An 18,053-nucleotide genomic window follows, 5' to 3' on the forward strand; every position below is an offset into this window, starting at 1 on the left:
CCTGGTGGGGCACAGAAAACCATATGGGCTGTTGGAATTTAACGTGGGTCAGGAGCATGCAAGGGAAGTGCCTTACCCATTGTAGTATCTCTGGCCCCTACCCACAGACTTTTAAATCAGTGCACTGATGCCTTTACTTATTCCTGGTTTTCTCTGCAGTACTAATTTTATCATTTCCTTATTTTATTTTTTGAATTTTTTTGTCCCACCCCAATATACACACACGCGCGTGTGCGCGCACACACACACACACACACACACACACATGCATGCACACTCGCACACATGCATACGCACACGCACACGCATACTGCAAAGGAAATAGACAAAAAACAAAAGCCAGTTTAAGCTGTACAAAGAGCCCTTAAGAAAAATGATGAGCTGGCTGGGCCGGGCAGTGAATCCACCATACCGTCTCCTGGAGAAATCTCGCTCCAGCATTCGCATTCCCAGGGCCCTCCTGCAGCACGCCCGACTCCTCCTGGGCTGCCTCTCCTCCCTCCTCCGCCTTCTCCAGATCCAGCTTCTTCTCTGATTCACTTGGATGGTGAGAGTCCTGGCAGATTTCTGAAGTTTTCTTCTCCTCTTGTTGGGGGCTCAGCTCCAGGGAAAGACTTTTGCTGCCCTCCACTGTCTTTGCAGCCTCTGATACTGGCTTGGCTTCCTCGGGAGCTGCCTTCTTTGGCACAGGAGCTGCAGTGAGGATGAGAGTTACCAGCTGAAGGACACTTCGATACAAGAGCCCTTCCCTCCACAAAGAAGTTCAAGGAAAAATAAAAATTGACATGGAGTGCGATGAGAAAATGAAAAGAGCTATTAGATTCTCTGACACACAGCAAAACAGCATAAAGAAGGGAGTTCATCGCAATCCAGGCCAACATCAGGAAACCAGAAAAGTCTCAAATTGCCTGGAGAGTTATACAATGGGAGTTACACACGCTCTGCATGCAGAAGTCTAGGTTTGATCCCCAGGACAACAAAGGTTCCCTAGCAACATTTTTGGAGGAGCACCGAAAATAAGAGCCAGGAGTAGCCCCCGAGCACTGCTAGGTGCTCCCCACCCCACTCCCTCCCTCCCCACAGAACAAAACAAACCAATGAAAATTCTTAGATAATCTAATCTTCCACCTGAAGGAACTAGAACAGGAGGAAAAAGCAGAATCAAAAGCCAACAGAAGGAAGGAAATGATAAAAATTAGGTTGGAAATAAATAGAAGCCAAAATGATGATAAAGAGGATCAGTGAACCCAAGAACTAATTCTTCAAACAATCAACAAAGCTGATAAACATTTCACGAGTCTCACCAAGACAAACAGAGAAAACCCTGGTAAAATTCCAAAACGAATAAGGCAAACAAAGTTATAACTGATTCTGCAGAAATACAAACAAGATCATAAGAGACTGTTAAAATCATCTATATATTTTTTAGATGTCAGCAAACTGGGCAACTGTGTGTGTGTGTGTGTGTGTGTGTGTGTGTGTGTGTGTTTAGGTCACATCCAGTGATGCTCAGGGGACCATGTGGGATGCCAGGGACTGAACCCTGGTTGGCCGAGTGAAAGACAAATGCCCTCCCTGCTGTACTATCACTCATGCTCCATAAACTGGACAACCTTAAAGAAATGGACAAACTTAGGGGCTGGGTAGGGTGCCTCCCTTGGCATGTGTTTGTCTTTGGTTCAATCCCTAGCACCCTATATGATCACCCAGGAGTGATCCTTGAGCACCACCAAGTGTGACCTCAAACAAAACAAAATTAGGTAAAGGTAAAGGTAAAGGCCCTCCCGTTGATCGTCGATTTGCTCGAGCGGGCCCAGTAACGTCTCCATTGGAGACTTTGTTGTTACTGTGTTTGGCATATCGAATACTCTCGGTAGCTTGCCGGGCTCTCCGAGAGGGGCGGAGGAATCGAACTCGGGTCGGCCATGTTGGCCGCATGTAAGGCAGACGCCCTACCGGCTGTGCTATCGCTCCAGCCCAATAAGATAAAATTAGAAAATAACAAATTGATGCTAGAATAAGCAAAGGCATCAATAGGCAAATTTTTAGAATCAAGCAACCTTGGCCCACCAGGGCAGCACCTATCCCCACCTACCAGCTTTCTCTAAGCCAGGGAGACATCATCATGGCAAAGGAGACCCCATCGAGGTGAAGGGCCAAATGTCCTCGTACACCTTCCTTGTGCAGATGGGCTGGGAAGAGCACAAGCAGCAGTACTTTGACTTGATGGTCAACCTTGCCGAATTATCCAAGAAATGCTTGGAGAGATGTTAGACTATAAAGGAGAAGTCGAAATTTGAAGATATGGTCAAAAGTAACAAGGCCGGCTATGAATTGGAGGTGAAGAATCACATGCTCATCAAAGTGGATGAGAAAGACAAGAAGATCCCAATGTGTCCAAAAGGCCCCTATCTGTCTTTTTCCTGTTCTGTTCTGAAGATCGCCCCAAGATAAGGAGCAAACACCTTGGCCTGTCCATTGGAGATACTGCCAGAGGACCGGGGGAGATGTGGTCTGAACAATCAGCCAAGGATAAACAACCCTATGAACAAAGAGTGGCAAAGCTAAGGGAAAAAATGTGAAAAGGATATTGCTGTATACTATGCCAAGGGCAAAAGTCAAGTAGAAAAGATGGGCCCCAGCACAACAGGCCCCCCCCAAAAAAAGGATGAACCAGGAAATGAGGAAGAGGATGAGGAGGAAGATGAAGAACACATGGCTGTTCTGTAATGGCATGGAGTATGTGTGTGTGCTTAGGCAACTCATTTGCTAAGAATGTGAATTCAAGGGCAGCTCAGTATTATCGTCAATCTAAAAACTGAAGAGATTTTTGTATAGCTGATAAAGTTTTTGTAGAGAAAATACTTTTTTAAAAAATTCAGGGTGTAGCTCTTTGAAAGGCTACTATACAGATTTTAAATCGGATAAAGCCGTGTAAAGCTTCTGAATGTTTCTAAATATTTAATGGTTTCTTTAATTTCTTGTCATGTCATGGGGCTGGAGCGATAGCACAGCAGTAGGGCGTTCGCCTTACAAGTGGCCAACATGGCCGACCCGAGTTCGATTCCTCCGCCCCTCTCGGAGAGCCCGGCAAGCTACCAAGAGTATTCGATATGCCAAACACAGTAACAACAAAGTCTCCAATGGAGACGTTACTGGGCCCGCTCAAGCAAATCGACGATCAACGGGAGGGCCTTTACCTTTACCTTTACCTTGTCATGTATATTAGAAATAGCACAGCAAATTTGCAGGAATTAGGATGATAGTAAATTTGGGTTTTTTTTAGAATGTTACATTTTGTTTTTTTTCAAAAAATTGTAATACTAAAATCATGTATACTAAAAAAAAAAATCATGTAGCCTTTAAAACCTGAACCAGGAAGAGTCAGAGAACTTGAACAGACTAAACACAAGCACAGAAATCAAAACAGCAATCAAAGGTTGCTAAGAACAAAGACCCGAGATCAGATGGTTTCATCAGTGCAAGGACAAAACTTTTAAAGAATAATTAATGGCTATTCTGCTGAAACTCTTCCCAAAAGTTGAAGAGGGGTAAATAGTCCCAAATATATCTATCTGTTAAGGCCACTATCTGTTAAAACCAGAAAACGGCAGCACAAAAATAAGAAAACCCGTATCTCTGATCAAAATACGTGCAGAAACGTTCAGCAAAATCCACAACACATTAAGAGAATCCTCTAACAGGACCCAGTGGAACTCACCCAGGGATGCAAGGGTGAGTCAACATATGGAACCCAACTAATATCATATACCAAATTAACAAAAAGAAAGACTTATGATAATATATTAGCAATCAGAGATGTTGAAAAAATATCTGACAGTCAAATGACACCAGACATTCAACATACATCTGTGATAAAATAAAAAGATACTCAATGAATTAAAAACAGAAGGAATATACTACAGCATAAGAAAGGTTATATCGACCAACGCATAGCTAATATCATAGTTGATGATAAAAATCTGAAAGTGTATCTCTGCCGTAAGACTGGAAACAAGACAAGGACACCCACTGTCACTCCTATTGTTCAACACTGCTTTGGGAATTCTAGTCGGAGAAATTGGACACAAAAAAGACTCGGACTGGTCCTGTCTCCAAAGGATGGAGGAATTCTGGCTCACTGCTTTCTCATTCTTGACCTTTTCTCCTAGCAATGCCCAGGCTTTGAAAATCACCTACTTCAACAATTCTCAGTGGGGGAACTTTCTCTTTTGGTAGGGGACATTAGACAATGTCTAAACATCTGGCAATGTCTGGAGACATTTTTGGTTGTCATAAGGAGGCACACGCGCGCGCGCGCGTGTGTGTGTGTGTGTGTGTGTGTGTGTGTATGCTGGTTTCTGGCATCTACTGGGAAGAGCGAGTGATGCCTCTAAATGTCCTACAAAGGGGCTGGAGCGATAGCACAGTGGGTAGGGTGTTTGCCTTGCACACGGCCGACCCAGGTTCGATCCCCAGCATCCCAAATGGTCCCCTGAGCACTGCCACGAGTGATTCCTGAGTGCACAGCCAGGAGTAACCCCTATGACCCAAAAAGCAAATAAATAAATATCCTTCAAAGCACAGGACATCCCCACAACAAAGAACTACTCAGGCTATAATTTCAGTAGTGCTGAGGTTGAAAAAAAACTTTAAAAAACACCCCATATTCTAATCAAATCTTTCACTTCACAGATAAGTAAATTCAGACCCAAAGAAGTAAAGCTTTTTGCGTTGAGTTCTGAAAATTTATTATTTACACTAAGTGACAAAAACGTACTATGATAGTCATCAATAACTTTGTGTGTGATTCTTCCAAGGATGATCAGCACATCAATTTAGATATATATAAAATGATTAGACTTTGATCTTAAGCTTATCTACTCAGGTAGGGAAGATGCAGATCACCCTCAATTTTGACTTTGAACATGGTTCTCTTGCATCATGTAAGACTTTTTTTTTTACGATAAAGAATAAAGATTTATATAAACAGTGCTTAGTGCAAAGTTGATGAAAATTACAACTTTGAAGATGAAATTACAGAGACAATGGAGTTACAGCACCTTGTACCAGTGCTTGACATACAACGCAAAGTTTTGTGTTCAAGTTTTTTTTTTTTCTTTCTGGGTCACACCCAGCAATGCACAGGGGTTATTCCTGGCTCTGCACTCAGAAGTTACTCCTGGCAGTGCTCAGGGGACCATATGGGATGCTGGGATCGAACTCAGGTCGGCCGTGTGCCAGGCAAACGCCCTACCTGCTGTGCTATGGCGCCAGCCCCATGTGTTCAAGTTTTATCACCTAAAAATCAGTTCTATTCATTGCCACTGGTTATGTCAGTGTCTTAATTCAAGGTGTATCACCTTGAAACTCAGTGAAGCTCAGTGATGGCTCAACTCGTAACAGTTCAGAAAGGAAATCGATCTGATTTTTCTTTTCCCACTTCTTAACAGCCTTATTTTTAAAATTTCAATTATTTTTTACATACATAAAATATTTATGGAGTACGAACGTTCAAAAGATATAAAAAGTTTTGTTTGTATCTCTGTTGCTTAGCCTTTACCCCACATCCCCCGTGGTCTTAATAAAGACCATTGTTATTATTAGTAATTAATAACTTAGTCTGTCTTAGTCTATTTTTGTAAGATAAACAGAGACTTATTTAGTTTGTGTGCTGAGGAATTATTCCTGGCTCTGTACTCAGGAGTGACCCCTGGTGGTGCTTGGGGGACCACACAGAGTGGCAGGGATCAAAACAGGGCTGGCAGAACGTAAGGCAAGCACCTTAACCTCTGTACTATCTCTCCAGCCCATAAGCATAGTTTATATTGTAAGGTAAAGGTAAAGGCCCTCCCGTTGATCATCGATTTGCTCGAGTGGGCCCAGTAACTTCTCCATTGGAGACTTTGTTGTTACTGTGTCTGGCATATCGAATACTCTCGGTAGCTTGCCGGGCTCTCCGAGAGGGGTGGAGGAATTGAACTCGGGTCGGCCATGTTGGCCGCTTGTAAGGCGAACGCCCTACTGCTGTGCTATCGCTCCAGCCCAATTTATATTGTGTATATATATATATATTTTTTTCTTACTTTTATTACAAAAAATTTTTATTATACAAGGGATCCAGCCCCGGCAGCTGACCTCCACAGCCCAACCACCACTACGCTACAGGCCGCTTTCCACATGGTTGGGCCGAATCTCACACATGAGTGAACGTATTCCTGGACATATCGTAAGACACTCCCTACTCATTTTCCATAATTACCACACCATATCTGATGGGGTTCAGACAGCAGGCAACAAATCATAGAGAAAAAAAAGTATATATATGTACATATATATTCCTGACTGGGAACACCTGTAAAGGTGATTAGAGGCCGCTCCAAAGGCTTCCAACCCTCTCGGAGAACCTGGCAAGTTACTGAGGGTATCCCTCCCAACGGCAGAGCCTGGCAAGCTACCCGTGGCGTACTCGATATGCCAAAAACAGTAACAACGACGGTCCTCATTCCCCTGACCCTGAAAGAGTTCCCAATATGCCAACGGGCTACACTAGCACCCGACAGTGACGAGTGGAGATGTTACTGGTGCCTGCTCAAGCAAATCGATGAGCAACGAGATGACAGTGATACAGTGATTACACAAAATATAACATATGATGTGTACTTTTCATTGCTTTGGTTGGAGGTCAGTGAATTCTGTTGGCATAATGACTGGCCACTGCTGAACTATGAAAGGTGCTTGAGCTCAAATCGAACGGACGTGATCAAGCTCGCAAATTTAATGACGCCACGGGCAGAATGGGTGGCCTGAAACAAAAGGCAGCTAACTATCTCCTAATATTCATTTGCTTCTTAGTTAGAAATAGAACCTTTACTCTCTCCCAGGTTTTAGGAAGGTGCATAGCTAATGACAACATTCAATTTCTCTTGAAGATAGTTACGGCTGTAGAAATTTTGTTGGGTGGGGGTGGAAGCAGAAGTGAAGGGAGGGTGCAACTTCTGGGTTCATCCTTAAGTGGAAACTCCTTGACTGTTTCCCCAGGCCCCTGACAACAGGCGGGAATGTGGGTGTGGGGCCGTGGAACCCAATTTGGCAGGCAAAGAAAGACAACAACCCAGAGATGGTTAAGGAACCTGAACTCCAAAGGATCTCCTGGTACAACCCACCTACTCCTGGAAGGCTGTATAGTATGGAAATAAACTCCTTGATTTTATAAACATGCATCCTTTTAGGCCTCACCCAAGCCCATGAAAGAGGAACCACCCCTGCTTTGCAGATGAAAACCGGACTCAGAGACAGCAACCAACTGCCACACTGACAAACTGGGGAAGCAAGGATCTGAAACAGTTCAGCTGGGATTCAAACTCTCCAAATGTCCTGCAAACTCATTATAAACCCAAGCCCACTGTAAACACCTCACAGAGCACGGTGGGATGGGAGCTTAAAAGCACAAATATTTTAAAAATATGGATTACGGGCCAAAGCAATAGTGCAGCACATAGTGTGTTTTTCTTGCCCTCAGCTGACCCCGGTTAGATCTCTGGAACCCGTTAGGGTCCCTGGAGACCCACCTGGATTGATTTCTGATCACAGAGCCAGGAGTAACCCCTGAACTCCTCCGGGAGTGGCCCCCAAACAAATAAAAATCTGAACTAAAATCATATTTTTTCCACTTTTCATGAGTCACAGGGCACTTCAATTGTTTTTGTGTCAAATGGGGACAATTATAATTATCTGTTGCTCATGGGTTGTTGGGAGAAGCGGGATAGACATGCAAAACAGGACTATGCTTGACACTATAAAAAGTGCTTCTCCCCACATCAGTTAATACTAATAATAGAAATACTCTTAAAATATAATGGGCATTTGTTGGCTTTTCTGTAAGACACTCTTTTTTGAGTTTTCTCTACTTCAGGTTTTGATTTGATTTTTGGTCACACCCCGCAGTGGTGAGGGTTACGCCTGGTGTGCAAGACAAGCGTCGTACTCACTGTATAATGGCTCTGGTCCCTTCCCCTTTCATTCATTTTTAAGTGGTTCATGATTGGCTGTTGATAACTGAACCCATTCTGACTCCAGAGATAGCCCAGAGAATCAAGGCTGGTCAATCTTAGAATCCTCCTAACCTAGATGCAGTGATGGGCTGAACACTACCTAAGAAAGTCCAATCAGAGGGCCTCTCTTAAGTTCGGCATAAGGATACTGGGAGAGAATTTTATCGTTCATTGCTAGGACTGCTAGCCATGTTGTGTTCATATAGAAAGTAAAAATGAAGGACGGATGAATGAAGAGAGGTCGAGTCTAGAAAAGCTGACTTGCCCAGTTTCACTCTTCGCTCTGCATTCCATTCTATTGAGATAAAAATTCTTCTAGTCTGGAAACAGATGACAGCCTCTGCCTTCTCACAATGTGAGTGAATAAAATAATAACAGATAACAAGGTCTGAATACTTATTACATCTTAGATAGTTCTAAGAGTTTTTCACGGTGAACTAATTTAATATCCACAAAAAAAGATGTACAAAGAAAAGTATGGTTAATCACATCACTCCCATTTTACAGATTAAGAAGCTGAGACATACAGGAGCTGTTACATTAACTTGCCAAGGACTATCTGAATAGTGAAATGGCCGAGCCTGGACTCGTATCCAGGCAGCCTCGCTCCAGAGCCCATTTTCCCCCCCGTTTCTTTGTTTTGGAATTTTAGGGGTGCATCCAGCAGTACTTGGAGGTTATTCCTGGCTCCGTTCTCAGAAGTTACCTCAGGCAGTACTCGGGGAATTATCTGAGGCCAGCTGCATGCACTGCAAGTGCCTTACCACTGTCCTCTCTCTCAGACCCCAAAGTCCCAAAATCTTCACCACTTCCCTCCACTGTTCTGCAGTGGTTTTCAGCAATTTTTTTTCTTTCTTTTTGGGTCACACCCGGCAATGTACAGGGGTTACTCCTGGCTCTGCACTCAGAAGTTACTCCTGGCGGTACTCAGGGGACCATATGGAATGCTGGGAATTGAACCTGGATCAGCCACGTGCAAGGCAAACACCCTACCCACTGTGCTATCGCTCCAGCCCCAAGTTTGGTTTTTATCCTTTGCTGGAGTGATAGCACAGCGGTAGGGCGTTTGCCTTGCACGCAGCCAACGTGGCTGACCTGAGTTCGATTCCTCTGCCCCTCTCGGAGAGCCCAGCAAGCTGCCGAGAGTATCTCGCCCGCACGGCAGAGCCTGGCAAGCCACCCGTGACGTATTCGTTATGCCAAACACAGTAACAACAAAAGTCTCCAATGGAGACGTTACTGGGCCCGCTCGAGCAAATCGATGAACAACGGGAGGACAGTGACAGTGACAGTGACAGGCAGTGGAGAAAACCTCTCTTCCCTAAATTACCTGCCGCATTCTCAGATCCCAGTGGCTTCTCCTCTTCAGGCCAACCTCCACTCTCTGAACCCTGGAAAGAAAATTCCTCCAGGCTGGACAGAGACTGCAGCTCCTTTGGGGGTGTTCTGCAGGGGGTGCTGTTGGTGCTGATGACAGCGGACACGCGGAGTGGCACGGACACGGCGAAGGGCTCGGAGATGTTTAGGGCCTTGCGCTGGTGCCGGGGCGAGGGCTCCACCTGGAACAGGCTGCCGCTGAACACAGACTTGCTGGGGCTGTCGCTGGACGTATAGAACATTCCGAGCATCTTCGGGGCTGTCTGCTCGATCTCGGGATCCTCGATGGGTCGGAAAACCTTCAGCTGCTCGGGCGGAGGGCGGACCTGCACGCCCTGGAGTTGGCTGCGGTCGCTGCTCATGTCAAAGCCCCCCTCTGCCCCTGCAGGCATCCCCTCCTGACCCCAGTCGCCCTCCTGCTTGCTGAGGTCACAGGAGCTTCCGGTGCTAGTGGAGTGCATTTTTGTGGCCGGAATGAAAAATCCACCAGTGGCGACTGTTCGGTTGAAATTTCCTTTGGTTTCTTTCCCTAGTGAGCAAGCAAACAAACACGTGCTCAGCCGCCTGTACACACACTGCGGACACAGGGCATTTAAGAGGCAGAGAGGACCAGTACTCAAACAGGCCACGGCCATCCTCGGAAGGTCACAGGACTGTGCGACTCTGGATCGATAATAAGGAAGCACCTTCTCAGGTGACCCAAACGCAATGTGGCCTGGTGGCTCCACTTTCTTTTTTTCTCTTTTTTTCTTATTTTCTTTTTTTAAAATTTTTATTAGTGAAACACTATGAGGTACAGTTGCAGACTTACAAATTATCGTGCTTGGGTTTCAATTATACAATGTTTGAGTACCCATCCCTCCACCAGTGCCCATTTTCCACCACCACGGATCCCAGTATACTTCCCACACCCCACACCCCAACCCCCATTCCACCCTGCCTCTGTGGCAGGGCATTCCCTTTTGTTCCCTCTCTCCTTTTGGGTGCTGTGGTTTGCAAAAGAGGCATTGAGTGGCAATCGTGTTCAGTCTATAGTCTACTTTCAGCATGTTTCTCCCATCCTGGGAGGATCCTCCCAACACCCTTTACTTGGTGCTTCCTTGTCTATCTGAGCTGCCTTTTCCCCTATGGTGGCTCCACTTTCCGCTGGGTCTCAAGGACCCAGTCACATGTGGCAGGCAGGACAGCTCTAAGGGAAGGGCAAGGTTGAGGGGCACCTACCACAGGCATGGGAGAGGGAGAGGAATGTTGCTTCACAAAAAAGAAGACAAGAAAAAGGAGAGGTGGGTGGGGGGGGTGGCATACAAAAATAACACAATCTTGTTTTATTTAAAAATTTTCAAACTCAGGAGCTGGAGCGATAGCACAGTGGGTAAGGCGTTTGCCTTGCCCGCGGCTGACCCGGGCTCCCTGAGCACTGCCAGGGATATAATTCCTGAGTGCAAAGCCAGGAGTAATCCCTGTGCATCACCAGGTGTGACCCAAAAAGAAAAAAAAAGTGACAGTGCATGCTGTATGCCTCACAAAAACTGGAGAGATAGGTGCAGGCCACTGGCCCTGAGGACAGAGCTGGCGCTGGAAGAGTAAGCCGATGAGATGCCATGTTGGCAGTTAGCGTCCCCCTCACACCCTGTGCATTCAGTTGGGCCACACAGGAGACCTAGTTTCCACTCAAAGTCATGACTCAATAAGCACCTTGGAAAAAGACTGATGGAGGCACCCAAGTTCGAAACACGAGTATCTGAGCGTCAACACCCTCAGGTAGAAAGAGTACTGGGCTCTTCTTGATGTCCGCAGGCCTGGGTTTATAGCTGCTGACCTGCCTGGTTTAAACTCACAGGGAGGGGCTGGAGTGATAGCACAGCGGGTAGGGCGTTTGCCTTGCACACGGCCGACCCGAGTTCGATTCCCAGCATCCCATATGGTCCCCTGAGCACCGCCAGGCGTAATTCCTGAGTGCAGAGCCAGGAGTAACCCCTGTGCATCGCCGGGTGTGACCCAAAAAGCAAAAAAAAAAAAAAAAAAAAAAAAAGAAAGAAAGAAAATAAACTCATAGGGAAAGTACTTCTGGCTGGAGCCAGACGGGCAAAGAGGGCATTCTTTAAGTCTCGCTCTGGAGCAGAGTAGGGGAGGTTGAAGAAAGGGTCAGTGGGCCCCTTGCACTCAGGAAGGGGCAGGGAAGACTGAAAAGGGGTGGGGGGACAGTGTGTGATGATGAGCAGCAACTTAGGAAGGAAAATCTGGGGTTCAAGCTCCAGTCTCCATGGTGAGTCCCCGTTGCAAACAGAATCATAAACTCTCACCTTCCACGGGAACGGAGCACAGCGAGTCCATACTCTTAGCAGGTCGGATGGTGGCCTTTTCCACTAAAGACAAAAGGAAAAAGGTTACCGGTGAAAACATATTCCGGAAGCACTCAGAGCAACAGGTCAAGCTTTAAGTAGATAAGAAAAGGTTTTTAGCAAAGTGTTTTTCTCTTTTTAAAAATTTCCACTTTGGAAAATATTCCCCTACTCCACCCTTCATGTTTCATTTTCTTGATGGGACTGACCTTATGAAAACAGGGTATTCTCTGTGGTCAAGGATTGGGCTCAGTGGTATAGTTCATGCCTTGCATGCATGAGGCCCTGGGTTTGGTCCTGAGTGAAAAATTATTTTCAGAACTCTGTGTGTGCGTGCGTGCGCGCGCGCGTGTGTGTGTGTGGTGCTTTTGTAAACTGAGGTTTTAATATTTTTCAGAAAAAGGTAAGTTCTTCCATCAAATTACCAACAGCAAATGAGTCATCCTGAGACTGATTTTATTGTTCATACTGGATTTAATGATGAATTCTTGGAGCTCTAGGAAACCCCTCCTACTTGGCAGGTCAGCAAACAGGATTCTCTGCTGCAGCTACATCTCTCAGCGGCAGGAACTGGGTAAAACTGGTGAGAGCCCCAGCCCCCTCTCCCCGCCTGCAATCATTTCTCTCCCTGCTGCATTTCTGCTCCGAGGACTGCAGGCTGTTATCCTGCTCAGCACTCTCACCCACCAATCCCATCCCAGGGAGGTCAGGCCAAAGCCACGATTTCTTGGCGCACCCTGTGGCCTTGGGTCTGATGAACGCTTTCCCTCTTCGGAAGCCATTTCAGCGCTTTGTGGGGAAGAGTGTAATTCAAGTAAGTCAAAGCCATTTCATCGAGGAACAGCACGAGGCACCTTCTCCAACCGGAGTGCGGATGTGGTGTGTTCATGACACATGACAGCATGCCCGGCATCCACCTCCCTGTCCTCCCCACTGCCACAAGCCTCTGTGATATTCTTCTCATCCTTTCACCTCTTAAAATTCTTCCCGGGGTGGGGGGGGGTGCTGGAGTGATAGCACAGCGGGTAGGGAGTTTGCCTCGCACCCGGCCAACCCAAGTTCTATTCCCAGCATCCCATATGGTCCCCTGAGCCCTGTCAGGAATAATCCCTGAGTGCAGAGCCAGGAGTAACCCCTGTGCATCGCCGGGTGTGACCCAAAAAGAATAAAAAATCCTTCCCTGGGTTCTGAGGGGAGAGCTCAAAGGGCTGGAGTGCATCTTTGTATGTCATGGACCCTCGAGCACTGAGCAGGGAGTAGTCCTGAGCAGCACAGGTAGGACTCCGAAACTAACATAGGCATTCTCCAACCTGTGCTTGGGAGCCCATCATTAGGACTCTCCTGTGCTGTCTCCTTGAATTTGAGCACCAGCCCCATCCCCAACACACCTGGTCAGACAGAAGAGTTTCAATCTCATGTAAGTGCCTGTTTCTCCAGAGACACAGAACTGGAGGTCTGGAACCTTCGCTTTCAGATCAAGTTTGCTAGTAGGGGAAACAAGGCAATGTGGGCATTGAGTGGGAGTCCAAGACTCACAGTCCTCAAGAAGATTCTGGAGTCTCTAGCACTGCATTGAGTACAATGGCAGCGATGCCAGAGCACTAAGTTGGGAGTAGCTCCCTGAACACCGCTGGGTGTATTCTCCTGGCCCCGCTAACAGAAGAGATGACTCTGGAATGGGACAGGCCTGGATCTGAACCCCAACCCACCACCCTGTGATCACAGTGTGACTTCAAACTTTTTAAACTTTAGCTGTCCTGGTTTCAAAGAAGGCGTGATAGAGATGGTATAAAGACTATACCTCAATGTGCTCAATGCAGAGGAAAAGGGTTTTACTAACCGAGAACTGTTTATTCTATAGATTCTCAACAGAAAGTAAGTATTGCTGGTAGTTATTGGGGCAAGTACCGTAAAGAGGGGGTGCCCGGGAGACAGTACTTCAGGAAGCGCTCTGCAGGCCCCGACCCGGATTGGGCTCTACTCTTTTTTGTTATGTCTCTTTTAAAGGTCTTTCTTGGTACCAGAGAGATAGTACAGCATGAAAGACACTTGCCTTGCACATGGCTGGCCTGGGAGCCCTGGCCCCCCAGACACGAGATAGTGCTCCAAGTACTTCCAGGAATAATCCCTGTGTGCAGAGCAGAGCTGGAAGTAAATCTTTTTTTTTTTTTTGGGGGGGGGGGTCACACCTGGCAATGCACAGACAGGGGTTACTCCTGGCTTTGCACTCAGGAATTACTCCTGGCGGTGCTCAGGGGACCATATGGGATGCTGGGAATCGAACCCGGGTCAGCCACACGCAAGGCAAATGCCCTACCCTCTGTACTATCATTCTTGAGAACCGCTCCGTATGGTCCCAAGACTCAAATAAATAAAGTTCCCCCTGGCAGGGGGATGGGGGGGTGGAAGGTTGGGCCACACACACTGATGCTAAGGGGTTATTCCTGACTCTACTTAGGAGTGGCCCCTGGAAAGCCACTTGTGCTGCTGGAAATCAAACCAGAGCTGGCAGGATTCAAGGCAAATGCCTTAACCTTTGTTCTGTATCTCAGATTTTTCTTACCCTTCTGAGAAATGGAGTGATAAACCCAACTTCTAAGAGGCTGTGAGGTTTCCCCCAACCAATCAGGGCCTGCATGACTCTGCTGGAACTGCCATCCCCGTGCCATACTGGGCATACGAGGCCTTCCACCACTTCCTCCTCTTCACTTAATCACTTAACTTCCTGTTAGTCGTCGATTTGCTGAGCGGGCGCCAGTAACACCTCCATTTGTCCCTGTCGCGTGCTAGTGTAGCCCAATGGCATCTGTTCGCTCCAGGAACATGAAGGGCCTCAAACCGATCGTTCATGATCTTCACGAAGAAGTCTGACCATCTGGTAGGTGGGCGGCCACGCTGTCTTTTGACATCCCGTGGAATCCAGTCAGTAACAGCTCTAGTCCAGCGGTCGTCTTTAAATATCATTACGTGACCAGCCAATCTGATTTTTGACACCTTGGCAAATGAGACAGCGTCCCTGATTCTTGATCGTCGACAGATGTCAGAACTCCGGATTCTTTCTCTCATTTGAGTGAAACGTGATATTCCAAGCAGAGCTCTTTCTATTCTTCTTTGGGAGACCTGAATAGCGTTCTCATCTTGTTTGCGCAGGGCCCAGGTCTCTGAGGCATATGTTAATGCAGGAAGAACAGTGGAATCAAAGAGATGTGCCCGGAGCCGGAGGTTCTTCGTCCTCTTAGCTATTTCTTCGACGTTCTTGAAGGCGTTCCAAGCTGCTCTCTTCCTCCTGCGCAGCTCGGGTGCCAGGTCATTTGTCATGTTGACCTCTCGACCTAGGTACACATAGCTGTTGCATTCGGAGATGGTCGTTCCATTGAGAGCGAATGGGGCGTCAGGAACGAGGCTGTTTCTCATAAACATTGTCTTCGTAAGATTCAGCTGTAGTCCTACCTTTCCACACTCACAGTCAAAGTCCTCCTCTTAGCAAGCGGAATTCCTCGCCTTTGAAGACCTGCCACTTCGACGCATTTACAACTGATATACTATCCTTACGCTGCCTGGCCCGGCACCTCTTCACTTGTGCACCCTGAGATAAGCCATGGCCGTTCTTCTCCGGGAACCGCACTTTGAAATCTTTGGTGTGGCGACAGCGAGTGAGGCTGTTCGTGTTAACAGGGGGATGGTAACACACCTACTGCTGGGCCTTGGTGCTCGCCTTTGCTGCTGGGTGTTGGACCATCCCTGATGCAGCTCCTCGAGGCCACTGTGACCACAACAGCACCTCAGAGCTAGGCCTTTGGGAACAGTCCCCCAGGGTCTCCCAGTTCCTTTTCTGTAAAATAAGCAAGGGAGCAAGGTTTTTCTGACCCAGGCCTATGGTGAAGACAATTTTCTGTTGGGATCCTGCTCTCACCTTTGGAGGCCTTTGAGCCCTTTGCTTAGGTCTTGGAGTCACAACCAGCGGTGCACAGGGGCCGTCCGAAGTGGGGGAACTGGGAACTAGGAAGCTAGGGGAACAAGAAACGCCTGGGCTCGAACCCAGGCCTCCAGCATGCACTTCAGTCTCTGAGTCATCCCCTCAATCCTCTCTTAGACTACTGAATGGCTTTGGATTCTCCCCCGCCCCCAAAGGAGTCCATTTGGGAGAGTTTCCTGGACTCTCCTATTAGATGCCGTGCAAATTTCAGTGCACGGGTGTCTGTGAGTCTGAGCCTTTGCACTTTTACTTAGTCACGACCTGGTCCTTTCTATCCTTTGTTTCTTATTTATTTTCAAAATACAGTTCAAGGGGCCGGAATGATAGTACAGCAGGTAGGGCGTTTGCTTTCCACACGCCTGACCCAGGTTTGATCTTCAGCATCCTATATGGTCCCCCAAACACTGCCAGGAGTAATTCCTGAGTGCAGAGCCAAGAGCAACCCCTGAGCATCGCCGGGTGTGACCCAAAAAGAAAAAAAAATCCAGTTCAATACCCCTTCCTCTGCTCCCCTCTCACCCTTCCCCCAAAATTTCTCAAAGCTACTTGTGGTGAATCAATTTTTTAAATGCACTTAATTACAGAATTTCTTATTTGTTTGGGGGCCACGCCTGGCAGTGCTCAGGACTACTCCAGCTCTGTGATTGGGATAGCTCCTGGCTGTGCAGAGCTGACAACAGAACCTGGCCTTTTGCATGTGAAGCAACCAACACATGTGGCCCTGTCAGCATGTGGCCCTGCCAGTTATCTCTAGAATTTTTTTTTCTAAAAGAAGTTGTTTGTTTGTTTGTTTGGGGGCCATACCCAGCAATGCTCAGGGCTTTTTCTTTGCTCAGTGCTCAGGAATCACACCTGGCAATGCTTGGGAGACCTTCTGGGGTGCTGGGGATGGGACCTCGGTCAGACTTGTGCAAGGCAAATGCCCTACCCGTTATATTATCTCTCTGGCTCCCAAACAGGTTTTGAAACAATTGTTCAGTACATTAACTTACTGAATCCCCTTTTTGTTCACATACATATTTCAGCAAAGAGCTATCCCCTGGCCACATGTGATGCTACATTGGTCCACAGTTAACCTTACTGATTCCACTAGAGTTAAGATCATATCACCCCACTCTCTACCATGCATCACCCCACCTTTAGTGTCTGGTGTTCCAATAGCCCTCTGTGGTGAAAGTGGTCTCTTAACCAAAAGTCAAGGTCATAGAGAGCTACTTGTATTGATACTGATGGTTGTCTCATGTCACCCCAGCATCCCAGCAAAATTCATTCCATCTGGGCTCACTCTCGGACTGGTTTTGCTCCTAAGTAGCGGTTTTTTTTTCTCTTGGGCTGGACATCTTGGGCTGGGCACTTTTTTTGTTTTTTGTTTTTTTGTGTGACAATGCACAGGGGTTATTCCTGGCTCTGCACTCAGGAATTTCTCCTGGCGGTGCTCAGGGGACCATATGGGATGCTGGGAATCGAACCCAGGTCTGCCGCGTGCAAAGCAAATGCCCTACCCACTGTGCTATTGCTCCAGCCCCACCTGGGGAGTTTTTTTAAAAAGTTTCCAGTATGCCGTCATCCGCACAGACTTGATGCAAAGCAGGGTGGGTGCCAAGCACCGTGTGGGTGTGTGCACAAGGGGTCTGTGCTGTGACATGGCCAGGGACAAGCTGTACAGTCTGTGTGCTCACAGGCACTGTTTGATCCTCACTTAGAAAACCCTCCGGGGGTGGAAATCTGTCAAAACCAAGGCCAGTCATCTCTTTCACTTATTCTCTTTTGTTTGTTTATTACAGTCTTGCCTTTCATTACCAGTGCAATTTTCCATGGTATCACTGATTCTTTATCTGATAGTCTCTCTTTGATCTGTTGAGCAAATATCTTAGGTATTAGGCCAGGAGTTTCTTTCTTTCTTCTTTTTAAGATCAGGACTTTCTTGCCAGGTATGCCTTATCCTCACGTCCTCCTCTGAGGATCTGGCATTTCTGATTTACGTCTGACCTATCAAACCTGTGTGATCTGGTCTCTTCTCCTGGGCTATTCCTCTAGTGTGTGAAGACGTGTTTCCTCACATTGTGAATATTTCAGATGCTTACTCAGAATCTCGTCCCTTCCCCTTCTCAGAGACCCTGTTGTACTTCTTGCATGTACCTGACAGTCATCCTATTGCTCACATCAGCCATAAATTCAGAATTTCAAAAAAAAAAAAAAACCCTAATCACTACAGGACACTCCCTTGGCCATATAATTTATCCATGTGATTTGGTCAAGGCTATGGAGACAACAGTGGAATTTGCTGGGGTCTTCTAGAAAGAA

At 46.9% G+C, this 18,053-nt stretch overlaps 1 protein-coding gene across 1 annotated transcript in view; it reads right to left on the reverse strand.

The window, feature by feature from the left end:
* ARHGAP31 (Rho GTPase activating protein 31) overlaps window positions 1-18,053 on the reverse strand; it is a 147,358-nt gene that overhangs the window by 6,374 nt on the left and 122,931 nt on the right. Inside the window, exons 9-11 of the mRNA XM_056109198.1 lie at window positions 11,735-11,797; window positions 9,385-9,960; window positions 413-693 (exon numbers count right to left, since the gene is read on the reverse strand). Of these exons, the coding sequence (XP_055965173.1) occupies window positions 413-693; window positions 9,385-9,960; window positions 11,735-11,797 (920 nt within the window). The remainder of the gene's footprint in view (window positions 1-412; window positions 694-9,384; window positions 9,961-11,734; window positions 11,798-18,053) is intronic.

The sequence above is a fragment of the Sorex fumeus genome, unplaced genomic scaffold (assembly GCF_029834395.1).
Source record: "Sorex fumeus unplaced genomic scaffold, SorFum_2.1 ptg000265l, whole genome shotgun sequence".
In the NCBI taxonomy this organism is placed as follows: Eukaryota; Metazoa; Chordata; class Mammalia; order Eulipotyphla; family Soricidae; genus Sorex; species Sorex fumeus.